The sequence below is a fragment of the Pavona decussata genome, unplaced genomic scaffold (genome assembly GCF_977016875.1).
Source record: "Pavona decussata unplaced genomic scaffold, jaPavDecu1.1 SCAFFOLD_85, whole genome shotgun sequence".
Taxonomy (NCBI): Eukaryota; Metazoa; Cnidaria; class Anthozoa; order Scleractinia; family Agariciidae; genus Pavona; species Pavona decussata.
Window position 1 is genome coordinate 1,475,985 of NW_028145503.1, and position 26,904 is coordinate 1,502,888.

A 26,904-nucleotide genomic window follows, 5' to 3' on the forward strand; every position below is an offset into this window, starting at 1 on the left:
ACTATGGCATAGAACTGAGTAACGACTAAGAAAAAATTTCAATGAAAACCAGGTAAAATTAAACAGCCAATTCCAAGGATTTCATATTCAACAAGCAATAAAATTTAAAAAATAAAAAAAGATCCTTTACAAATTTGCGCATTCAATTCATACGCCACCGAGTAAAGCATAATGATTCTACTGAATGTGAGGTAAAATAGCACTATGAAATTCCGAAAATACAAATGTAAATGCCACCGAAAATTACCCCCTCGCACCCACACCGGTTAGTCAAAGGAGGGATATGATGGATGCTTTCAAATCTGATGCAGATTTTGTGTACTTTTTGTACTGATTTTATTAAATAAAAGAAAGACCCTTGCAGTTATTTACACAACTTAAACAGTTGGAAAAAAAAAAGCCTGAAAAAATTTTAGGCTTGAACGGAACCTGCAGATGAAATATATGTTTCATATATCACATTCATTTATTCATCCTTCACAAGTAAATTATTATGACCTCAAAATATCACCAGCTCCCAGTTGGCTTCAAAGCTTAGTTGGTAGAGCGCTGCACCAGCATATTAGAGCTCATGAATTCAAATCCCATTCAAGCCTGATTTTTCTCAGGCTTTCTTTTGCAACTGTTTTTAATAGTTGCATATTAAGTAACTGTGAGGGTCTTTCTTCTATTTAATCTTTCACCCACAGTTGAAATAAATGTTTCATATATTCATTTCACATACTGATTTACTTACATAACAGTATTAATTCCTAAAAGTTGTTGTATTGCTTGTAACACACAGCCGACCAAAACACCTCTCCTTGTCACTGTAGATGCCAAAATTCTGTATGCTCTGCTTTGAGTAAATGATGAAGAGTCTAAAAATGGATGGAAAAATTAGACAAAATTCAAAGTAAAGGAAAATTCTCACTTTTGTATTAGCTGTTTAGAACTGTTATTACTCTCACATGATGATTATTTTGAATCAAATGCAAGGCATTAAATTTTATTTTACATGGTGCTGTATTTCTTGTATAAAGGCATGGGACAGTTATTATTTTAAAATATGTGTCCAATTCACATAAATTTACGGCAAAATTCACACAATTATCTCAACAAGTCTGCAAAGACAACATAAATTTGCATGAATTTCTGCAATATTATCTAGAATTTTGCATGATAATTAATTTTTTACATAATTCACAGATGAAAAAAACCTTGCTGAATTTGCAGTTCTCAGTTTAAATTATCATTATGCAGGAACCCTAGGGAAGGAGAAGATGGAGCAATAAATAGAGTGTGTGCACGACGGCCATGTTAGAGTGATGAGACAATACAATGATTTTCCTTTGGGAAATATATTCAATTATTATGCAAATATCTTCTATTGTTTTAGTCCTCCAACATGGACACTGTGAACACACTCTATATCACTGTCACAAATCTGAACAAAATTATGCACAAGAGGCACAGATACATACATACATACATACATACATACATACATACATACATACATACATACATACAAACAAACAAACAAACAAACAAACAAACAAACAAACAAACAAACATACATACATACATACATACATACATACATACATACATACATACATACATACATACTTTATTGTAACTCCCTAAAAGGGTTTTTCAGTTACAAGACTACATAACTATCAACTAAAACAACCAATTAAATTACCAAATAACTGAAGTAATAAACATGCAACAACAAAAAAATTCTGTAAGATACAATGGATTAGATTTACTATTTACAAATTCATAGATTGATCAGGAAAAAGTAGGTTAACAATTCTTTTCCTAAAACTTTGACAGTGTCTGAAGATTTAACATATTGTCTCTTAGACTGTTCCAGAGCGTAGCACCACGATAGGTGAAGGAACGCTGACTGGTGATTAGACGGTACCTTGGAATGTTCAGTTGATCGCGTTGTCTAGTATTTCTGGTGTGAATTTGTGAAAGGGAGTAAATTTCTTGATTAAGTAGTCAGGGACGAGTTTATTATAACACATTTGAACATCATTACGGCATCGTTCAAGTAAATTCTGTCATTAACAGGCAGTCAGTTTTGCGATTTGATACCTTGTGAGATGTGATCGAACTTTTTGAGGTCAAGTACAATACGGGCGGTGACGCTCTGCACTAACTGAAGTTTCTTGATTTACATGTATAATATTATTATTTTTACAAGTATTAATGACTAGACAGTTGAGCAATAATATAACTTACTGAAAACAAAAGAGCTCATAAGGAGAAGCATCGTTTTCTTATCTAGCAAGTGTTTTATTCTATTAATTTGTCACAAGTTTATGTAGGCGAGTAGAGACTGCCATAGAGGCTGCCAAGATGTCATATTGATTAACAAAACATACACCATGTTCTAACCTGGGTCTTTAGCAACTCCACCAAACATTGCAAGTGTTTGGCTCTTTTAATGTCTTCATGAGCATATATAGATGGCGTAATACTGTTAATAAGGTAAAAAAATGTAAAACAGAATGTAAAGATTTGTGGCCTTCAAAGAACCAACTGACACCAAAATGGCTCAGACACTATTTTCTAAATTGTTATTCAAAAAAAGACATTCTTTTCTATTTTACAGTGTATATTTATACAAAACAGCCTTCCTCCCTCCCCCTGTACTATAATGCTTTCCACATCCTCCCCCACCCATAAAAAAATGGCCACTAACCTCGTCAAAGATCTGAAGAACTTCTGATGGAACTTCAGGAAGAAAATACGCTAACACCTGCTGCTCATTTGCCAGGATGTTATAATCTGAACAATGAGGCTTTGTTTGTTTGCTATGGAGTAAAAAAAAAAAAAAAGGTTGATAAATTGGTAAATTTATGCTAAATAGTTGACTAACTCATTCCCATGGAAACATAGCTCAAGGTTTAGGTCTACAGATAAAATCCTGGCCCCAGTTGTTCAAAGAGCGGATAACTTTATGCAGTGGATAAGTTGCTATCCAGCGAATAAAATGTACTCCAACAGCAGCTTTTGGAAAGTTTTTCACACAATCCCATACTTAGATTAGACAAACGCTTCTGCTTTATACACAAATTATTGGGCTATAAGGAAATTCTTGTACAAATTTTATCTACAGGATAGCGACTGTGGATAAAATTACCCGCTCTTTGAACAACTGGGGCCTGAAGGTCAACCATTCCAACTCAGACTGGGGCTACCAAACAGTGCTTGTTGCTTTGGCCCTGTTTACTATCCCTTTGAGCCTTAATAGTGACCAGAATTCAATTTCTCCTTACAATAGCACTTGTCAATCAACTTGTAGGTCATGAGAATGATTGAACTGATCACTGAAGACAAGACATCTTGGTGTTTAAACAAATTTTCTTTACTAGGACAGTAGGAAAAATATTAAAAAATGGTAAGGAGAATATGCATGTTGACATCAGTCAGGGGCAACCAATGACAGTTTTCTCTTGAATCCTTCGAAACGCTATTTCAGGCTGTCTGGAGTGCCTATAAAGCTCTGTTGATTCATTTCAGGCTGCGCTCTAATATTTTCAACTGTTCAGTCATTCTAGGGGAACTTGAGTCTTATTGAATAATTACTAGCGCATTTTTGTCCATTTTTCGAAAACCTTAGGTCCTATTTCGTTTCTGAAATTCCTAGCTGACCTTTCTTTGGTACCCGAAACCACAGTTTTGTCAATCCAAAAACATCATAGGCCTTAAATTTCCCATAACACGAACATAAGAGGTAAAAATTCCCTTTAGAAAATTGAAGGGGATTAATAGCCTTCCGAACAGATAATTTACCGAAAGGATCCGTTGAGTGCCCCTGATCAGGTCTTAAAAGATTATGCTGTGAAATGAGGGCTCTGCCTATTCCATTTGAAGATGAAATCGTGAAGTGACCATTCAGATGAAAGACAAAAGTTAATAAGCAGTACTTAAATCCTGTGGTGCTAGTTATTATAATTGTGCGGCTGTAACTGATATGTCGGTGAAAGAAATCCTAAAGTGTAACCATTCAAATGAAGTGTGGCCACTCAAATGAATAATTATTAGTAATGCTAACATTTTCGCAATGCTTGCCTTTAAATCACCTATGATACGTTACTTTTGTTCAAGAGCAACCTCTACAGATTGGAATACAATTTCAAAACGTGACACAAACCTTCACACATTTCCTGTATCTTCTCCCTATAAACACTGTGTCCTTGATCATCCACAAATGAACACAGAAACTGTTTAAATCAGTTCTTGATCTCCAGTCGAGGAGCTTGCATGGAGACCCACTCAAGCACGGAATGTCCTTTCATATCCTCAAGGTTTTCTATACTTTCGATGAGCTACAAAAACAAGAATTGAATTAATCAAGAGACGAAGCAAAGTACAAATTATGTAACAGTCAGACCACATGCAGTTAATGTTTAACTCTCTGTATAGTGTAGCATCAGGCAATTTCAAGACAGTGTTGCTACTCTTCTGTGGATGTGTACCCTGTGAGTAGAGCAAAGAAGATCAAAGGGATCTCTGCTTGCAGGGTATTAGGTGGGATGCAATTCCATGGATCACAGGGTTACCCCCAGTAGTAGGTTGCTGGCACCCATTTATACAACTGGGTGAAGAGAGACAATATGGAGCAAAGTTTCTTGTCTAAGTTAAGGAAACAACATGAACATGCAAAAACCAACCTATCTTGAACCATTCATATTTCAGTGGCCATGACTTCATATTAAAAGTTTGTTCCACTAACTTTTATACTACTACAACTCCAAACATTTCAATTTTTTCTTCTCGGACTATTGTTTAATCAATTCCTATTTTTTTTTTCAGATACTAAATGAGAATTAAAAATTTAAGTGTATTAAGTCGTTATCTAAGTTTTAGTCAGTCTCCTGTACATACCTCATCTTCATCTTGTACATCTCCATCCACCGCTCTTTTTGCAAGCCGACGACGATGCCTCGGCTGCTCCTCATCCTCCTCATCTGTTTCATCTTAAAAAAAACCCATAAATTTACAGCAGGTGTCAATTCCCAGATTTAACTCTGTATCACACTGTTGCCATGTCAGCAAAGCCACAATAGGATGACGACCATCATCGAACATTACCGCAATCTCCGTAGACACACAACGCAAGTGCTTCCCCAGTCTGCACTCAGACCATGCTGTTTCATTTGACTCATGATTATTGCCCACTTAACTAATTTCAATCTGTATTTGATTTCCCAAGCAAAACTGGGTCTTTTTTGTAATTTCTTTGTGTGGCAACATAATAATTACAATAAAAAAAAACACTATCCAAGCTTCCATTGCAATTGTTCGAACTTGTATGAAGAATAAATTGAATTAAATAATTGAATAATCAAGTGTTTTTCTTGCAGATTTGATGACACCAGGTAGTATCACATAACATCACATTACAGAATAATAATTATTGTCTAGAAACAAAATACTTTTTGAACTGCAGAAAAAATTCTCATACCATAAAGCAATCCCCTATGAAGCCGCCCCGTTGTTGCAGCCTCTTCTCTGTCTCTCTTCCTCATCAGCCGCTCAGCTTCCCGTTGAGCCTCTGGGTCCATTTCATCAAATTCCTCGTCATCTAACACTGCTGCATCATATACATCAAGTGTGGCAATTGGGCGATAATCCCTTTAAAGTGTCAAAAGTAATATTTTGATTTAGCAAAGTTTTTTTCCAACCCTTTCACAACCAGGCAGGCTTTCAGCCAGAAATTTACATCCAAGAAGCATGTTTCCAAAAGGTCGTAATCCACAGGACACCTGGATGTACCCTTCTGACCAAAATTTTAAATCCAGAATAAATGCCCCCTTCTTAGCATCCATACATATGTGATCGGTATTTTTGAAGGATTTGACTAAGTATAAATACACATCATTCTTAAATGTACAATAAATGAAAGTTTTTGCCGTGAGGGGAATGTGTTATATTGAAAAATCAAAAACAAAAAATAGCAATTTTATCCGAAGGAAAAAAAAAAAAAAAACAGAGAAATCATGTTGGGGTTATCTCAGCTGCAGGTATATTTACCCCAAACTACACCACAAGGAGGTTGCCAGTCATCATATGGAAAATAAAATTTCCTGAATATTCACTGACTACAAACCATTTCCATGACAAATGTCTTGGTAATAAAGCCAGCAATGAAACTACAGAAATCAATACCTTTGTAAATACTTTTCGGAATGACAATACCTTTGCCTAACAAGGAAACTTTTTGCAAACCTAAGTCACTAGCCAAAAATACAATTCTCTGACTTCTTACTGTCCTAATGGAAGAAATCAGAACTTCCCTGACTTGATACAAAATTTTCCCTAACCTTGGAAAAAATCTGTTTTTCCCTGAGCTTAGCAATGCTGTATAGCGTATTCCGCAGCTCATTGTCTCTAACACAACATTATTTTATTTATTTTTCAATACAACCTGCCCCTCATACAGTACATCGGTGTTTTTGGTTGGTGTGACAGCAGACATAACCATATAATATGTGTCAGACAACAAATGGGTCAGATCTCTATCAACCCATGTTTTGTTAAGGGAGGGGGGGGGGGGGGGAGTAAAGCAGTTTTAACTTACTGTTCCATCCTGTCACCAAACAACTCCTCTCCTTCTTCTTCCTCAACAGCATTTTCATTTCCAAGAACTACATCAGTTTCATCCTCAAAAGGAGGAAGATCTTTTCCTGGACTGGAAGTCAGTACATTCGTCCGCTGAGGACTGCTAGGCACGCCAAGACTACTCGAAGATTCCTAAACCAGGGAAATTATATGGCTCAAAATAAAATATATTAAATGACAATTTCACGTACCGGAGTCTAAACTTGGACAGGTAAAACAAATTTTACGACCTCATTATTACTACTTGAATTCTTGGAGGGTTATTTGCTTTAACTGTTATTTCGCCTGACGATTCTGAAAGTTGTACAACTTATCAAGAAATTGACAAGTTCGATTCACGGTATGTGTACATTACACACAGTGCAGACTGCTTTAACAGCGCGATAAAATCACCGCGAAGGTAAATTCTGATCTCACACCCATTTCTCAAACAGCAACAATTTATAGAACACTAAGCTAATCTCGGTTAAATAGACCAGCACATGAAATTTAGCTTCGAATAACCTTAGATTATGCACTCGATATTTGACAGACAAGAAGGTGTGCATTTTGGACCTCAAAATCGATCAATAGGCAAAAATATTGAAATTCTACACAGAAAACACTGACGATGTGATCATTCACTTGTTGATATGCAGGTAATGCTTTTAGTTCATAAATATCGGAGCAAATTCTACGAAAATACACCGCACAACTTTAATACCGCCATGCTTTCTTCGTCGGCTTCTCTGTTCACGTGACACAATTTTCCCGCGTTTTTCCTATGATTGTGAAAACGAGGCTCCATTGATCAGCTGACTTATTTAGCACCTTGAAAACAAACAGAACACCAGGGGTACTCCCAGGGGTTCGTTTCTTAACTCTCGAAGCTTACAGTTCTTGGGCTCGCGCTCGAGCGCAAGCGACCTATTTTTTTAAAAATCCGTTTGTATGGACTGCGGAGTCACGGAGGTTCGCGAAAACTAGTTCAATATGTTAAATTAAAATAATATATTTATTTAGCCAAGCCTAAAAGCGGAGCTCCACGATTCCTTTTTAAAGGCATTTATGTGTCTTACTGAGTCTGCTTATCGTATGAACGTAATAAACTTACAAATTTCTCATCCTTTCTGGAGTTATATATACTTTTAGTGCATATGCAGCAAACTGCTTACCACCAATAACAATTACAACATTTATAACATGGATTAGTTAAAGTTGTAACGGAAGACACCGAGAGCAAAATTACTCACTTCCTGTTTCGTAACTGAAAGCGGCGAAAATAATTCCTCCTGATTGGTTAAGACGCCATTTCTCATTTAGTTGTTTTCTTCATTTTGTGTCCAACAACAACGAATTCTTAATTTCAGTTTCTTTGAAGTTCAAATTTTTAAGCCGAGTTGTTTGTCCCTAAAATACATGGAAATCAAGTGCTGCAGCTATAAAGGAAATTACGGATCTAGAGATGAATTTTCGTATCTTACAAAAAAATTTTAGATCGGATTTGTTTGGTTGAAAATCTGAAATCAGTCATGGGGACCAAACGCTTTAACCTCGCTACCTCTTTTTCCAAAGAACGATAACCGAGTATAACAGTGTCCTTTAATTGATGGGAGAAAGGAGCAGGTCAAATCATAGTTGGTAGAGGAGCTATGGTCAAATTTAGTGGAAGAAATTACCCTGCAAGTTTCTTGTTTGGATCCACGCGCGCGCGGAACTCCGCCATAGAAAAAGCAAGATTGATTTAGAAGTTAAAGAAATATATTTGTTTCCAAAAAGGCATGGCCTTTCTAACCTTTCTTCTAACCGTAAAATCTGCCTATCTCTTTTGTATTATTTGTTTCACAATTTATTGCTGATTATGGTCCTCTGGTTGTTCTTGAAGGGAAATTAGCAAGCTTTGACAATATTTCTTGATTTTTTTTAATAAAACAATTATTCCACTCGCGCTTGTTGGATGTAAGATGATTAAAGCCAACTCGGAGCTACCCGCCTCATTGGCTCAGTCTATCATCTCTTATCCAACGCTCGCGTAGAATAATGGTTAATTACTCATTAGACAAGAAAAATTTTTGACCCATTATTCTACAGTGTTTTTCCAGTAAAAGTGATTTTTATATTCTTCGTTTTTGAGGAACCACGAGAGATTATTGGAAGATCAATTCTTATTTGCACACACTGGTGCTTTAGCTTCCATTCTTTTAATTTTAAGATCTTCATTTTCATTTCATGTTGTCGATCGCCGAACTATGCCGTGACCAGGAAAATGATCTTTAACCTTTTAGTCCCGTTGTTCCCCTTAAGGCTTCTTGCTGTATTAGAAAGAACGGCAATTGCAAAGAATCGGAATAATGAAAAAGTGCTAATTTAATAGGCCATTATTGAGTTGCTGTGAACCTCATTGTGAAAGCGTGGCTCAGTAAGTGCAAAGTTTTTCATGTGAAAATTAGTTTTGTTTCCATATGAATGAAAAATTTGCAGTGAGCCTCGCTTTCACAATGACGTTCAAAGAAACTTGGAAATGGACTATAATCATAACATAATTGCGTTCAACGCAAAAATAACGCACTCCTAATACAGATTGGAGTCGAGATTGTGTGGGACAAGATTGACTGAATGAATGGATCTTGGGATGCGTATCTGGCATCCCCCGCAGATTTTGCAGGGGTGAATGACATCATCACAACTTGGCAAAGGAGAGAGAGCCTGGTGACATCGAACGCAATCCCTGATCTTTGATTTTTGCTAGTCATATGATTACAATAAAACAGTTAAGTAATATTAAAAGCAGATTAACCTCAGAAATGTCTCCTTCTTGGCCTCTTTTGCTGTTGCTCCTCTCCTCTTCTAAGCAGAGCAACTCCCTTTTCTTAAAATATACCTCTATACGCCTTGGGACTTGGGCCTTACTTCATCGACGTTATGATTATCACAGCCAATTATTCCTACGCCTGGCTGTAAGAATCCAACTTTCCATATTCCATAGAAGCATTTCCTATCCTGCTCAAGTATAGGTCCTGCTATCTCACACATGGTTTCGTATTTTGAAACACACGTGGGGTAGTACAGGACGACAAATGCCAAACAATGGTCACAGGGGCGGATCCAGAAAATCTAGATATAGGGGGAGGGGGGGGGGGGCGAGAGGGCAAACCACCCCGCTGCCCTTTAAGCGCTTATTCCAACGAGAAGAAACGAGAGGATCTCCGACAAGGGCTGTTTCTGTACCCCTTGTGCCGGTTGTCCAACGAGCGGATATCTTTATCCAGCGTATAAATCGCTATCCAGTGAATAAAATATGGATTGGTTGGAGCACGATTTATCCACTGGATAGAGTTAACCTTTTTTTGAACACCTGGGGTCCCTGTCTTTATGGTTGGCTTACCTAATCGCCGCAATGTTCCTCGTTGGAGTTCATCAAAAGCGTTTTTAAAGCAGATACTCTGTGATTACTAGAGAGACAAGACATAAATTTGAAGAAGTCGATGGCAAGACTTCTGAAGAATACAACCGATATTACAACGATGGCTGTTTAATTTTCTACTTTTGTTGGGGTGAAAAGCTAAAAGCTAGTCTTAGCGATGTAACCAGAGAAGTTGTTACAAGCTTTAATATTTTTATTACTTGCTATCAATCGTAGAGGCAGTAACTACAGTTACATACAGAGTCACGTACTTGCATTAAACTCAGTCACCGGTCAGTGTCCACCATTTGTCGCGTGTATCCGACTATATCATAGGCAAGAAAAACGCCAATCATAGGGCGCTTTCCATTTGTCGGAACTGTCCAGCCAGACCGGTGAGTTCGCAAACGGATTGTACCAATTTGAAGGATAAGTTTTGTCCTAGTCCTTCCAATTTCTTTAAAAATAGCACGCATTATTTCAGAGTGATTATTTTTCAAGATTTTGCAGCACCATTCCTTCAAAATGACACATTTGATTTACAGACTGGACGGTGTGGCCAGCCAGTTCTGGCAAATGGAAAACACTCATAGTGGCTTACTTAATTTGCAGCGCAGCTATTCTTATCTAAGAAGTACGAGAATCAACGACTCAACTTGTCGGCTTATACCCGCGATAAATACTCGTACTCTTAGAAATACTCGTTCGACTAAAATAAGCGTTTTGAGTGTAACAGCCGTACATGCAAAATATCCGGTCTGGCCAAACTAGACTTGACAAATGGTAAACGCGCTGTACATGTAAACACATCTACATTAACTCAACTATGAACCCACTTAAATTTGACTCATTATCTTTAATTAACTGCTGAGTACTCAGGTTTACGGAGGTCATCCTTGTGAAATTTCACACAGATTAAGCACCACATTTACGGCAAACGGCGAAAGACCATATTTACCCTACATTTGCCACTTGCTTCTTTCAGTTTCTCGGAAGAAACGAGTAGTCTTGCGTTAGCATGAAAGGCCAGAATTATTTTGCGCTAATTACATCTATGTTCTCACTTCTTTTTTTTTTTTTCTTCAAGAAAACGTAAACGCCAATCTCACATTTGCTGTTAGCCGTAAACGTGGTGCTGTAATCTCTCTTATCTTGTCTCTCTTATCTTTCCAAGAAAGTCCAGTTCAGAAACGGTGCTCTTTCCTGCATTGTACTATAAGGTTAAAAGCTTGAAGAATCAACACAGGTGTCGATTCTTTTTATTGCGTAAAGATGGCGTGGAATACAACAGTTGCCTCTAGGCTTTCACATTTTCTGTAAATTCTCAGAACACAGTTCTGTATAGAACATGCACAGTTATTTACCATCAAACCTGAGATATGCCCCATTTGTATCGTTAAAGCAATAAATCTGTGAATACAAATATGAAATATATTTAAAAGGCCTTTAACGGCCTATAAACGGACCTTGGGGATGCAGATAATCACACTGAAAAATTCACACAGAAACTAGTTTGACTACTTTTTTCCGCAGCATCTCATGTTGTTGAGTTACGCGCGCCAGACTTGCCTTCACGTGTAAACAAACCAGCCCAGTGTTGCAGTACAATTCAGATTGGAAACAGATCACAGCGCAAGAGGTTAGCGTCTTCAAAGTTTTATTCTCTTCTTCATCCTAAGATTACAAGTGTTTTACGAGAATGAAATTATCTTTGAGTTGCCTTGTAATTATCTCAAAATTGAATGCTTAATAGGCCAATTCAGAGTTGCTTTGAACCTCATTATAAAAGCGAGACTAAGTGCAAAGCTTTTGATATGAAAATTAGTTTCCTATCATAGCCGCAATCAAAACTAGTTTTCGTATGGAAAGCTTTGCATTTAGCCTCGCTTTCATATTGAGGTTCGAAGTAACTCGGAAATGGCCTATTGCATTTAACAAGTTATACTGTATAACAAATCTCTCTATTCTGCAGAAGCAAGCTGAAATCAGCTGTTTGGGGACCAGTGAATAAAATAATCTTCAATTTAACTTGCGCAAAATTTTGTTTTCTTCAAAACATCTTCGAGTCAGAATTCCGATAAGAAAATGTAAATCGTTAGATCAGTGTATACGGATTCAACCCAAGTTTCTTTCGAAAAATATTTCAATTAAAGGTTACAGAAATGAGCTAAATCTATTTAAAACTAATGAGTCGTTTAACAGACCCGACAGCTGAAGTCGCTTATTCAGTTAAAAAACAAATTGTTCACAAAGATAGGTTGTCCAGCGTACGTCTGGCCATATACAAAGTTAAGTTTGTTTCGAAATTGTTTGATTGAGATAAGCTTTACGACGCACTAAAATACTTTTATTAATTTTTCTCCCTTCACCAAAGGCAACTACATATTTCTAGTTATAAGAAAAACCCGAAATAATTGCTCAAATGTTTAATACAAATGTGCAAGATACCGCTTGAGCGAACAGCGTTATTTGCTCTCATTGAAATTTCTCAAAACGAATGAGTTTGACGCACACGCATCAAATATTCCGATAATATTTGTAAAACAAGAGTGTTTTTAGTTGTTGCTCTTTGCAGACCTCGCTTCCAATAAATGCGGATAAATATTTTTTTTTTTTCACTTTTAGATAAGATAATATAAGTAAAATACGAGATCCCAAAGAAGTAACCCAAGCGTTTATTTTTGGTAACTCGATTTGTAAAAGATGTTTGACCATCCGTCATTTCATCATGAACGTTGAATAAAACCTCTTTTCTAGCCTTTAGTTGTGATTTATAAATGTTTAGGTGAATTAATTAAAAGACAAAAATTATTTTTTTGGGAACTCACAAGAAGTGCCTTCATTTGAGTTTGTACCGCGCTCGAAAAAGTTTGTCATAAGAAAATTAGGGCACTGTCATATCAAAAATTCATCATTATCGCTTTGGCAGTTTGGAACTTTGCTCTTCCTCGAAATCTCGCTTTCTTTCTTGGATAAATACATTTTAACCTACACCGAACTTTACTCAAAATATACCCTGAACTAGTAAGAACGCCTCCCGCCGAAAAGTGAGGGAGGCTTACCTCATTGACAAGAGTAAAACTTCATCACCAGGTGTTTCAGTCGACAAATGAACATAACCCCCCTGTATACAGCTATTTCAACTAACGTTGTCGGATTTTAAGGCCTCAAGATTACACGACAGGGCCAAAAACTAGTATGGGTAACTGTAAATCTTCTAATTTGGCTGTAACTTCGCATTTTTCATTGCCACAGACAAAACACCATAAACATTCGCCACTGTCATTTATTTTCCGCGGGGATGAGCCGTAGCCGAGTTTGGTAAATTTTTCAATAAATTACCAATATCACCTTGAGGTCTTTTCACTTAAGCTTTCCGATAACGTTTACTGAAATAGCTGTACATGTGTATGAACACAATCTGCATGATAAGCTCTTGTAAACATTTCATGAAAACTGAGCATATGTCTACTCTAGTTAATAATTATATTCTCATCGTTACGTTTAAATCGAAATTCGTAGAGCCGTTATTTTCTCTCATTCTAACTCTGGCCCTGAAGAGTACTAGTGCTAGTCTAGTTAAAATATTGTCTGATTAAAAATGACTTCAGCTTAGTGTCAGCCCTGCAAATCAGATTGTCCAACAAAAGCTTTCTACTAATTGTTGGCCAAGTTCTTTTCTTTTCTTTTCCCTTAACTTTTACTTGACCCTAGCCAACAAGAAACATGGCTCGTTTAGCCTAGTTACGATCAACGGAACACCATTACAAGGTCTCATGATGAAAAGGAACTTTAAAAAATACAGACATTTCAAATTATAAAAGTTTTTAAGCTTCTTAGGAGTATATATATACACCAAAAAATCTTTACAATCATTATAAACAAGAAGTTCCACCATAAAAGGGCAGGCATTTAAAATGCAACTTTAGACATCGTAACATGTGATGTTTATGTAATGTTTTCAATGTTAGCAAAACGAATTGAAAGCAAATATCAATATGTTTGGACAGGCCCATTTGTCATGTTCAATTTTCAGGTAAACTTCGGTACAATCATCAGTACAACAAAAGAATTTCTTCCATGTAGAGATGGCTTTAAGAGCGCAAGTTCGAAGGTTTTCAAGTCGTAGAACGGTCCTGTAAAATCAATAGAAGGCTACCTGACTGATCACTTTTAGCAAGAATGGCCAGGCCCTTTTATACTGAAATTTGTCGTGTGTAATCCATGTTAAACAAGATTTAATGCAGTTTAGCTACCCTTTAAATAGTTAACAAGTAAAATTTGGTTTTCTTTTTGAAATTTTGGTTTTATGTGCTCTGAGAGAATAAGGATAAGACAGTAACAAAATCTTGAGAAAATAAATTATAATACTTGCTTATAAGATAATACTACCTGCCAGGGATGTGAAAATGATTCACAATTATGGTTTGTTTACTACTCTACTGCAGGTCATCTCCTGGTCAATTAAATCCTGAATGCTCTGTAGGATAAAAAAAAAAGGAAAACCTGTGAGATAATCTATTGAGAAACAAATTCTAGTACTGACGAACTATTTTACGACATGTACTATTTCATTTTAGATTTGATTAAATCCAGTAGCATAATCAACTTGTTATTTCCTTCCAAAGAAATTCTCGCCAAGGAAAAAGTGAAGAAAGAGATTCACTGAGAAACGGATACCTATTTCAACAAATTGGGAAAACGAGGCGGCAAAAAAGATTTTTTCTTTTTGTCATCCTGGTAATGATTCTACGAATGAACTTAAAAGTCTCTCTCACACAATTTGGACGTTTTCTTTCCATCATTGGTCAAGCGCTTGGTAGTTAAGAGGTTCCTTAAACCAATGCTGTGACCTCGGTAAAATCCACGTACTCCGAAGAGCTCACTGCTGACCTGATTTCGTATTCAGGAGAATAAGAAGTTTAAAAGAATTTGGAATCAAATAGCCAAAAACAGTTTCTTCGCCCCCTTAGTCGTTTTAGCGAGAAATATTTTACATAGGAGGAACACATATAATTAGTTTAGAATTGTAAATAAAATTTATTACCTTTTTTATTTCTTGCCATCAAATTTAAGCGTAACGTCATCACCAATCAGTGAAAATGGAGCCCAGTGTCTCATGGAAGAGAACTTCTCGGAGTCTCGCAGAGATTTCATAGCCCGATGAAGGGCTAGACTGGTGCTTTTTCCTTCTCTCAGCTGTTGATAGAAACTCTTCATGAACTCCATGGTAGCGTCGTCATCAATTGCCCAGAGAGCAACTAAAACAGAACGAGCTCCAGCGCACAAAAAGGCCCTTGCCAAACCCACCACACCTTCAGACTTTAAGACTTCCCCACGACCACTATGACAGCAACTTAACACCACAAGGCTAGCTCGGAGGTGAACCGCTTGTACATCTGAAATGTTCATCATGAACTCCTTTTCCTCAGGGAATTCGGAAGTCCAACCGGGGTTTGGAGCCAAGGCAATTTCGCCAGTTTCCTCTCGCCCATGGGCAGCAATGTGGACCAAACCAACTGAGGTCATTCGATTCAACACTTTCGCTTTGGTCGCTTCTTTTCCGGTAAGTGGTTGAGTCTTGAGGATTTTTCCTATCATTTCCACTTCCTTTTTGGCGAAAGGTAACGGTGGTAAAGGTTTTGCAAGTTCTTTGACACATGGATCTCCCACCAACAACGCGCCAGACGTACTGTGGAAGTCCTTGGGTGAACTTGTAATTAGCTTTAAGCTCGTGAGCGAGGGAACAGTGCGAATCCTGATATCTTCACTCAACGCAGCCCACGGAGCCAAGCACAAAGAACCATCTGGGACAATGACCAACTCGTCACCATGAAGCACATCTGCAATAGGACTAATGATTACATCATACAATGGCTGTAAGGCGTCGTTGGTGCAGTGTGCTGATTCGCCTGTTGCATTTTTTTCTTCTCTGGTAGATAGGGGGTCACTAGTGAGCTCATCTATTGTGCGATTTTCACATCTAACACCAACACCAGCTCCAATCTTTTCAAAAGCTGTCTCCAGTAAAATACGGACGGGGTCGTCAGGTGCAGGCTGACTCTCTATTTTTCTTTGTCTAAATACCACTTCATTGCTCCTTTCAAGGACCCAGATATTAATTCTGTTTTTCTCCGTTACCAGAAAAACTATTTGTGTGCGTGACACTCGAGAGATAAAGGAGATTGTGTCTCTAGCGTCACATGACGGTGTCGACAACCCTGTAAAGCCATAATGCATCATTAACATATCAATCAAAGCCTGTGCTCGTCCTTGCTCAGCAACACACAAAGCCTCGTCATTCTTTCCTATTTTTAATAGACATCTCCAAAGAGCAGTGTAAGACTTGTGATAGAGTTCGCGAAAGCTTCTCCTCCATGAATCTTCAGAGTGAAGAAGAGCCCTTACGGAATCAAAAAGTGTCACGCTTGACTTGTAACTATCTACAGCCTCACTGTAAAAAGCCAAAGATTGGAACACGCAACCTAAGGAATAATGTGAACTTGCTTCAGAAACTTTACTGCCCACGTCCTTGGCAATCTGTAAATATTTCTGATAGCAATCTATGGCTTGTTGGAACTCACCAAGTGATTTATAAGCATTTCCGAGATTGCCATAAGCAATTCCTTCTCCTGCACGGTCACCCAGGTCTTTGGCAATCTGTAAACATTTCTGATGGTACTGTATGGCTTGTTGGACGTCGCCAAGTGATTGATAAGTATTGCCGAGATGGCCATAGGCACATCCTTCCCCTGAACGATCACCCAGGTATTTTGCAAACTGTAAATGTTTCTGATGGTACTGTTTGGCTTTTTGAAAGTCACCAAGTGATTGATAAGCAATGCCGAGATTGCCATAGGCACCTCCTTCTCCTGCACGGTCACCCAGGTCTCTGGCAATCTGTAAACGTTTCTGACGGTACTGTATGGCTTGTTGGAAGTCACCAAGTGATTGATAAGCATTGCCAAGATTGCCATAGGCACATCCTTCTCCTGAACGATCACCCAGGTATTTTGCAAACTGTAAATGTTTCTGATGGTGCTGTATTGCTTGTTGAAAGTCATCAAGTAATTCATAAGCATTGCCGAGATTGCCATAGGCATTTCCTTCTCCTGCACGGTCACCCAGGTTTTTGGCAATATGTAAATGTTTCTGATGGTAATGTATGGCTTGTTGGATATCACCAGTTGATAGATAAACAACGCCGAGATTGCCATAGGCACTTCCTTCCCCTGCACGGTCACCCAGGTCTTTGGAAATCTGTAAACATTTCTGATGGTACTGTATGGCCTGTTGGAAGTCACCAAGTGATTGATAAGCATTGCCGAGATTGCCATAGGCACCTCCTTCTCCTGCACGGTCACCCAGGTCTTTGGCAATCCGTAAACGTTTCTGTTGGTACTGTATGGCTTGTTGGAAGTCACCAAGTGATTGATAAGCATTGCCGAGATTGCCATAAGCAATTCCTTCTCCTGCACGGCCACCCACGTCTTTGGCAAACTGTAAATGTTTTTGATGGCATTGTATGGCTTGCTGAAAGTCACCAAGTGATTGATAAACATTGCCGAGATTGCCATAGCCACCTGCTTCTCCTTTACGGTCACCCAGGTCTTTGGCAATCTGTAAATGTTTCTGATGGTACTGTATAGCTTGCTGGAAGTCACCAAGTGATTGATAAGCATTGCCGAGATTGCTATAGGCACTTCCTTCTTCTGCACGGTCATCCAGGTCTTTGGCAATCTGTAAATTGTTTTGGTGGTACTGAATGGCTTGATGGAAATCACCAAGTGATTGATAAACATTGCCGAGATTGCCATAGGCAATTCCTTCTCCTGCACGATTTCCCAGGTCTTTTGTAATCTGTAAATGTTTCTGATGGTACTGTATGGCTTGTTGGAAGTGACCTAGTGATCGATAAGCATTGCCGAGATTGCCATAGGCAAGTCCTTCTCCTTCACGGTCACCTATGTCCTTGGCAATCTGTAAATGTTGCTGATGGTACTGTATTCCTTGTTGAAAGTAACCAAGTGATCGATAAGCACATGCGAGATTGCCATAGGCACGTCCTTCTCCTCCACGGTCACCAAGGTCTTTGGCAATCTGTAAATATTTCTGATTGTACTGTATGGCTTGTTGGAAGTCACCAAGCGCATGATAAGCATTGCCGATATTGCCACAGGCAATTCCTTCTCCTGCACGGTCACCCAGGTCTTTGGCAATCTGTAAATGTTTCCGATAGTACTGTGTGGCTTGTTGGAAGTGACCAAGTAATAGATAAGCATTGCCGAGATTGCCATAGGCACGTCCTACTTCTGGATGCTCCTTTAGGTCTTTGGCAATCTGTAAATGTTTGTCATGGTACTGTATGGCTTTGTGGAAGTCACCAAGTGATTGATAAGCATTGCCGAGATTGCCATAGGCAATTCCTTCTCCTGAACGATTTCCGAGGTCTTTTGTAATCTGTAAATGTTTCTGATGCAACTGTATGGCTTGTTGGATGTCACCAAGTGAATCATAAGCCCTGCCGAGATTGCCATAGGCACTTCCTTCTTCTAAAAGGTTACCCAGGTCTTTGGCAATCTGTAAATTTTCTTCGTGGTACTGTATGGCTTTGTGGAAGTCACTAAGTGATTTATAAGCATTGCCGAGATTGCCACAGGCACGTCCTTGTCCTGCACGGTCACCCAGGTCTTTGGAAATCTGTAAATCTTTCTGATGGTACTGTATGGCTTGTTGGAAGTCACCAAGTGATTGATAAGTATTGCCGAGATTGCCATAGGCAATTCCTACTCCTGCACGGTCATCTAGGTCATTGGCAATCTGTAAATGTTTCTGATGGTACTGCATGGCTTGTTGGAAGTCACCAAGTGATCGATAAGCATTGCCGAGTCCGCCATAGGCACGTCCTTGTCCTGCACGGTCAGCCAGGTCTCTGGCAATCTGTAAACGTTTCTGATGGTACTGTATGGCTTGTTGGAAGTCACCAAGTAACTGATAAGCATTGCCGAGATTGCCATAGGCACTTCCCTCATCTGTCCGGTGGCCCAATTCCTGGGCAAGGCGGAGATCATTCTTTAAGGACTCTATAATTTCTCCTAGTTCTATGGCCCTTGGTACGAATTGAGACCGCCGCTGTGTTATTCCTATTTCAGGTAGAAAGGAAAGGTTTCGAACCTTAAAAACCATGTGAAGATAAGTGTGTGAAAGAACCTGTCAATTATTGGGGAATGGGATTAAAGAAATAAAGCCCCAGGATTTAAAAATAAAATGTAAAAAAATAATTGTTGAAGAAAGGAACTGTAAATATTAGGGTAACCTTGACGTTACGCCACTACCAAGAGAAGGATAATTATCCAAATATTGAGAGAAGACCTTTCAAAGTAGAAAAAGTTAACATAACGTTACTTCTTTTTGTATAAGTTAAAAGGTGTTCCTGCAATATTTGAATATTTATTCTTCTCTAGATAATGGTGTCATGACGACGTCGAAACGTCGCGATTTTAGAAGTTTATTCTTAATATTTACAGTTTAAATGTAAGAGAAGGCAGAATTGGATATCCGAGGGAATGCACAGGTGTGGGCATCGTTTACCTTCTTTCCTTTTTTTCGACACCAGGTATAGATTCTTTTGTGTTTATATTAACGCCAAGCGTATGAATGTTGTAGGGAGAATTATTTTTTAAAAAGAAATGACAGTGCCACCGAAATATGTCTGTTATTTTAGAAGTTTATTGTAATTCTTAACGAGGTAGGTAAGGTAAGACAAACAACGGAAAGAAATGGGGCTAGCAGCAACGGAAAGAATGATATCACAACAGTAGTCTAAGTCACTAAGAATTTTTTTTTTAATTCAGAAGGCTGACTTGGCTATGATAAGCTAGTGCAACGCTCAAAGGGATGATGTTAAAGGTCTTGTGGTTTTAGTTCCGAATGAAGTCTGATGTAAAGAGAAGTTGTTTGGCCAGACCTCCCGATCGATTTATCAGCTCACAGATGCGTTTTTAAATATTGTTCGTCGTAAAAGTCACCTAGACATTGCTAAGTGTTAGGAAAGGAACAGCGTGGTATTGGAGAAAAAACAAGTTCCAGTCGAATGATTTCGAGGAAGGTGGGGGGAGTAAGAATGGCAAATTAGCTTCCAGGGTTGTGAAGAAGGGTTCTTGTCTGTTAACAGCAAAGCATTTTAAAGAAATCCGTCTTCTATTAGGTTAAGAGCATGGCACGAGCTTAAATTTATTTATTTAAGTGGTCACGCCAGACCACGAAATTTACAAAGATTACGTTCGAGCGCAAAGTAGACACTTTATCCACCATTGTGCGATCGCCTAACATTTTATGACCGAATAGAGATCAAATTTGTGTTTTCTACTAAAATCTCTCGAAAGCTACTTCGAGTTTGAAAAGACCGTATTCTGCTTGTCGGTGATTTGTTATTTTCTCCCCACCTTCTAAGATGTCTTCACATGATTCAGTCACGTTTGACTGCTTGGAAATAAACCCGTTTTGCTGTTATTTCGCTTTCATGGAAAACTTGTGTGTTTTCAGTGCTCAGGCTTCTTTCTTCTTTTTACCAAAAAATATTTTCCTACCACTCAATATTTGATAGCTCCAATTTCTTTTGCTAAATCACTTTAGAGGCTGTAGAGCGTTTTAACGGTGTTCATGTTGGAAGTACAAAACAATAAAAAGATATTTGTATTAAAATAAATTTATTTCCTAAGGGAAAACAATATTATTGTCTCACTATTAAAATATGGCCGCGTGAAAGACTGCTATTGACTTTTTGAGTCTTTAATCAATAGCTAACGGTAATTCAACTGGCTAGCTAATACAAAAACCTAAGTATGATAATCACGGTAGAAAACCAGTCGCTCGTCCCCAAATTGTTGAACGAATTTTGTGTTGTTGAAGTTGAGACTCTGTTCGATGTTGGTTTTGAGGTGATTCGTTGTTAAAGACGAGAGGAATTGTTGTTGGTGTTGACTTACTTTCGTTGCTGGATTATGTTTTAAATGTTGTTTATCGTATTTGCCGTTGAAGTTGGACAGATTTTATTGTTGATCTAGAAAGAAAATGTTGAACTGCAGGTTGGTTGTTGATGTTGGAAGCGATTTTGATTCCTTGAATTTTGCACCATTCCGTCTTCCATACGCGACTGGGAGACAAAACCGTTTTCTCCTATCTATCTCGAGGAAATGAAAAACTATTAAAGTCACGCACCGTTAGTCAGTTAATTATGCGAGTTCGCAAGCCCAAAGTTGCATACAAATTAGTTCAGCTCTGCTGGAAAACCCCCAAGGGAGTATCTTGACGTATTAGTGTATAAACAATTTTATATAACTTAACAAAGATCAATGGAAACACGCGACTTATAATTGCTAACAATAGAACCAGACACGCCTATGGGACAGCTACAAGTTCTTCAAAACAAGGCAGCCAAGGTCCTGCTTAATTTACCACCAAGAAGTTCATCAACCGAGGCACTAGATCGTCTGGACCTAAAGCCCCTCTTAAAGAGACGACACTTCCATCGCTGTGTTATGATGCAAAAATATCTGATCGGGGAAATTGATTTTAAATTTGACGTCAGACGTAATAGTAGTTTTCATTCTTATCTAACTCGTAGAAGTAATGATTTACACCTTCCACGCGTGCGTACCAATTGGGGCAAGCAAACTTTTTTTTTATCAAGCCTCTAAGGACTGGAACAACTTAGACAATGACATTAAAAACATCAAATCATTGTCCCTTTTTAAGGCAAAGCTTAAAAGTTTGTGAATGATGATTGTTTAGCTATTTTTAAATTCGTTTGATCTTGTGAAAAAAATTTTAGGTAATTTTATTTTTATTTTTTATTTTATTTTTACTTTGCAGGGCCCCACTGAAAACCGCCAAGGCGAGTGGGTTCCCTGGATAAATATCATTATTATTATAAGATACCGTTTCAAAAACTTTATTAAAAACCAATGGCAAAAAAGAGTCAAATACACAGCGATTTCAAGCGGATGGATATTAATTAATCTTCATCTTCTTCGCCCATGGAGTACTTGTAAATTTCTTATGCCGACGTTTCCTCAGCCGTTTTGCGTGAGCTTCATGATCATCCAAATAATTTACAAATTGAATCCGACGCCGTTTTCGCTTCGGGGCTTGTTGTGATGGTGTTTCTACTGTGGAAGGAGGGGTCAGGAAAGCAGGGTTTGAGGGTGGTGCAGGGGTGAGGCTTTCTTCGTATGGTTTTTGAGAGATAGCCGCTTGTGTTAATTCAGGTGTTATGTTAAAGGGGTGGAGGGGAGTGGAGAATGCTGCCGTTGTTGTCGAAGAATCTAGTGTCCTTGATGTTAAGTCTGGAACAGCGTTGATTATTTCTTCCGGTCGTGTCCTTGAATTTAATTGTTCTTTAAAAGCCAAGTATCTGTTTTGCAACTGAAAGTATTGGTTAGCTTTTTCATCTTCCCGGAGATCGTTTCGAGAAAGCATGCCATCCATACTACCCTTTATTTCTTGCATAGCTGGAAGTACTTGGGGTGTCGCTATGTTTTGCTGCTTCAGATATTTTAAAAGCTCTTGAGGAATATTTTCTTGAAACCCTGCTTGGTTAAAGCCTTCTTCACTGGGGAGGACGTTTGTTCGCAATCTACAGTTGTCTTGGGTAGTGGTTTTCAGATCAATCAACAGATAACCAAAAGGTCTTTTCACAGCCACTTCGCACTGATTTAAAAAGAAATCCGTTTGGCCGGGATACATTTGCTTCGCCAGAGTCAAGATTTGCAATTTATCTCGTGGATTCTTTAATAACACCAAATAATGACTGTTTAGGCTTATGCTGCGGCTACCTTTTCCCTGATGAAATAGATTTTTCACGATATAAATCACACTGAGATTGCAATGATGAGAACCGCGAGTAAAGAGGTTCACAATTCGCTTGTCTTTACTGGCGTCGATCATCTGATCATCAAACACGATCAAATTCCGTGTGTTCACATCAAAATAGGAATCCTGCTCTAAAGCCGTAGGAATTCCTTTGACGAATTCAATGTGAGGCATGGCGACTAGCATTTCTGTGTAAGCAGGCTGCCATTGTGAATAACACCAGACGATCCTCTCCGGGGGAGGGTGAATTGTCTCTGAAGCTTGTTGCAATAGAGATCGAACCCAGGCCGTTTTTCCGGACCCGGTCATTCCGGCAATCATGGAGGTAAAAGGATGCTGGAAGCGAAACCGCTGACATTTTTCTGGAGAAAACGGCATAGCTCTGAATGGAGTGAAACCAGCATTGCGGTGTTTAGACATCACGTGTCTTTGCATAATATCTTTTCTACTAAAGGATTTTTCGCAGAAGGAACAGAACCAACTCATGTCAACTCGGCGAAGACTTAACGTGAACTGAAAATAAATGTGTCACATAAATGTGTCACATTTATATATATAATTAACTCCTATTGTTTTCCCTCCTCCTCCTCAATTCTATTGTTTTCCCTCCTCGTCCTCTTCATCCTCCTCCTCCTCCTCAATTCTGTTGTTTTCCCTCCTCGTCCTCTTTCCTCTTCCTCCTCCTCTTCCTCCTCAATTCTATTGTTTTCCCTCCTCTCCTCCTCCTCAATTATATTGTTTTCCTCCTCCTCTTCCTCCTCCTCCTCCTCCTCCTCCTCCTCCTCCTCAATTCTATTGTTTTCCCTTCACCACCACCACATTTCTATTGTTTCCCCACAATAAATGTAAGCAACTCATTCGCCTTAGCTCACTTTACAGGTATGTCTCGTGTAGTGAACAACAATCGTGGTTTTCCTCAGCTGTTAGCTCACTGCCCTGATCATCAGCGCCAATTTCTTTTAAAGACAGCTACTCCACAGCAACTACATGCACTAGTCCTAGTCTTATACAATATACTCAAGGGACACATTCCCATCTCCGAAGAAAATAAGCGGATATTGCTGCCATATAAGGATGCTTTACTTAACCTGGCCAGATCAAATGTCCCTTACAAAATAAAAGAAGCGAGTCCTTGTACAAGAGGGTAGTGAATTTATTCAAGAGTTGTTAACCCCTGTTATAAGTAGCTTGGGATTGCTAATGTTATAAACGAAACCACACAGACCTTGTACATTTATTTTACACTTACCTTTAAAGAGTGCTGATCAATATGAAGAGAAAGATAGATTTGGTTGAAGAAGAACACGAGAGTGAACATGAAGAAAGTGAAAGTTCTGATGATGAAAGCGATGATGAAGAACCAAGAATAAAAGATGTTTTGAGTCATCTTTCCCGAGCAGTGCCGGAAAAGCTTGCTACTGATTTGCTGCATAGTATGGCCGCGTCCAAAGATATTCTTTTCTGGACTCCCCGCGGGCAATTACTTCGAAATAAACGTACCATTCCCGTCACAAACATCGCCGAGCTAGTTGAGTATGTGTTACTCCCTCACAACAATGAGATTTCCAAACCTCTTGCGCTGAATACGTTTCTAGATGGACTTACAGAGTTAGGAATCGATAAAGGTTTAATCAAGAACAAAAGGTTGATAACTGATTTAATAGAAAAGGAAAAAGGCTACCGCAATATAGAAAATACTTCCGATATTCATCGGATATAGAAAATCAGGAGGAGGAGGAGGTGGGTTCTGAGAATGGCGTTGAAGCTGAAGGCATCCAAGAGAGCCGCGACAACGACACTGACAACGACAGTCAGGAAACAAAAAGTAATAACCCTGAAACGTCCACCACCTTCAGTCACTTTAAAAGTCCCTGTGAACATTGCGAGAACTCTAATGTGTACTGTACATTGATCATGAAATGTCCTAAATGCTTTTGGAACGATTACTACAAGATTTGTCCCATATGCGATCACCAGATTCCCGAGGAGAGAAAGTACATGAAAGAGGGCTTTCTTCGGTGTCACGATTGTGGAGTAGTTACACACAAAAACGCGAACACTTTGGGCGCCGATTTCTATTCCCCTTCTAAAGAGGAGCCGAACGGAAATGAAGATTAATTAATCTCCATCCACTTGAAATCACTGTGTATTTGACTCTTTTTTGTCATTGCTTTTTAATAAAGTTTCAAAAACGGTATCTCTTGTCTGGTTCTATTGCTAACAATTATAAGTCGCGTGTTTTAATTGATCCTTGTTAAGTTATATAAAATTGATTATATACTAATGCGTCAAGATACTCTCTTGGGTTTTTCCAGCACAACTGAACTAATTTGTATGCAACTTTGGGCTCATGGACCCGCATAATTAACTGACTAACGGTGCGTGACTTTAATAGTTTTTCATTTCCGAGAAAACGGTTTCGTCTCCCAGTCGTTTTGAAATTCGGAAAAAAGTTTTCCCAGCAATGCGATTGTAAGTACGATAGCGCTTTCGAAATCTACCCGCTTTTTATTCAAACTGACAATAGAGTCTTGACTATCCAATCAGGATGAATATAGAGCGGGCAAGCCTGGGTATGTCTATTGTTTCCTTTGTGCAAGAGTGACGCTCATTAGTAAACCTCGGCACTTATTGGTATGCAGGAAGGCATTACCTAATCTCTTAATTAGTATGGAGGCAGGTATTTTTTCCCTAGGTTATAACAATAGGTGACGTCATGGACTCGACACTTAGGAATATTCATTAAGGGGATCCAAGGGGATCCACTAACGGGGCTTATCTTTGCTGAAGGTATACTACTGGCACTTGTCGACTCAAGGGCTGATCTTTGCTGGCTCGATCTTTGTCTACTGTAACGGTCGATTAGGGCTGATCCTTATTTGATGCAGTGGTAATCATGGGCTGATTTATCCTTGTAGCCGTCACAGGTTCCACTGACGGCTGGTCATTGGTGAGGTTATCCTCATCTTTCGAGTCATCGTGAGTTTAGGGCGTTGGCCATTCCTCAGTTACAGGGCTGTCAGCCTCTGCAGAACGCTTTTAGTGTCTCCGATTTCTAATACAGAACTGCCCACTTGGCTCTACGGCATACGATCTCTTGCTCAGAGGTTTCATCACTTTCGCCTTCTTCCATGTTTTCTCTTTCAGCCGAAAAGGTTGCATCCGAAAAACATCCTCGTTCTGAAGGTCAGGTAGGTCTTTTGCTGATCTTTCATAGTAGAACTTCTGCTTCAACTTCCTCAGCTAGTCCTTCTCTAAAGTGCCCTCAGCTACGTTGGGTTTCTGCAAGTTGCTACAGGTAGGAATATTTGTTTTTGTTCTCCTGCTTAACAGACGCTGAGCAGAGCTGGTACAAAATCCTTCCTGTGGGGTGTTACGATGAACCAACAGTACCAGGTAGGGGTCACTTTTAGACGTTCCAGACTTCTTAAGGATCTTCTTTGCTTCCTTGACAGCAGACTCAACTTTACCATTGGATTGATGGTTATAGGAAATCGTTGTGACGTGCTTGAACCCTTATTCTGTGGCGAAGGCTTTGAATTCTCGACTTGTGCACAGCGAACCACTGTCCGACACAACTTCATCGGGAATCCCATCTCGAGCCATGTGTGCCTAACGTTTCCTGATCACAGAAGAAGCCTTCATGTCATACAGCCTGTCGATCTCGGAGAAGCCAGAGAAATAATCCACAGTCACCATGTAACTCAGGTGGTCAAAGTGAAAAAGGTCTGTGGAAATTTTGGCCTTAAGGGCGAACTGGAACGTCATGACTGATGATCGTCCCCTTCTGCTGCCTTGTACTGTAGGTCGCACACGTTTCACACAATCTTTTATGTAATTCTTCATATTGGGTTAAAAGATCGTTTCTCTAGCGCGCCTTATCGTTGATTCTATCGCTTGCTGATAGGAGTGCAGTGTCTGTAGCGTGCGCTTTCGAAGAGTCTTAGGGATCACAAGCCCGTCTCCTACGAAGGGTAACCTATCCTGGATCACTAATACATCACGGACATTATAGTATAACACCA

The 26,904-nt window shown here is 38.9% G+C and overlaps 3 protein-coding genes across 9 annotated transcripts in view; all 3 read right to left on the reverse strand.

Moving 5' to 3' along the window:
* The window catches only part of LOC146475191 (proton myo-inositol cotransporter-like), a 55,102-nt gene extending 48,040 nt beyond the window's left edge, over positions 1–7,062 (reverse strand). The window contains exons 1-6 of one of the 3 annotated variants that reach the window (XM_085116201.1): positions 6,584–7,062; positions 5,468–5,637; positions 4,888–4,979; positions 4,154–4,328; positions 2,699–2,810; positions 753–860 (exon numbers count right to left, since the gene is read on the reverse strand). In XM_085116201.1, coding sequence (XP_084972327.1) covers positions 4,233–4,328; positions 4,888–4,979; positions 5,468–5,637; positions 6,584–6,591 — 366 coding nt within the window. In that variant the 5' untranslated portion in view covers positions 6,592–7,062 and the 3' untranslated portion in view covers positions 753–860; positions 2,699–2,810; positions 4,154–4,232. Of the gene's footprint in view, positions 1–736; positions 861–2,391; positions 2,447–2,698; positions 2,811–4,153; positions 4,329–4,887; positions 4,980–5,467; positions 5,638–6,583 lie in introns of those variants that run through there. The other 2 variants (XM_085116200.1, XM_085116199.1) reach the window with 2 other exon arrangements.
* The window catches only part of LOC146475179 (uncharacterized), a 453,604-nt gene that overhangs the window by 269,033 nt on the left and 157,667 nt on the right, over positions 1–26,904 (reverse strand). Inside the window, exons 9-10 of one of the 5 annotated variants that reach the window (XM_085116102.1) lie at positions 15,054–19,149; positions 11,647–14,486 (exon numbers count right to left, since the gene is read on the reverse strand). The exons of the other annotated variants lie outside the window; for them this stretch is intronic. Of the exons in view, the coding sequence (XP_084972228.1) occupies positions 15,059–19,149 (4,091 nt within the window). The 3' untranslated portion in view covers positions 11,647–14,486; positions 15,054–15,058. Of the gene's footprint in view, positions 1–11,646; positions 14,487–15,053; positions 19,150–26,904 lie in introns of those variants that run through there. 5 annotated transcript variants of the gene reach the window in all.
* LOC146475188 (tetratricopeptide repeat protein 28-like) overlaps positions 1–26,904 on the reverse strand; it is a 142,882-nt gene that overhangs the window by 95,312 nt on the left and 20,666 nt on the right. The gene's annotated exons all lie outside the window — the stretch shown is intronic.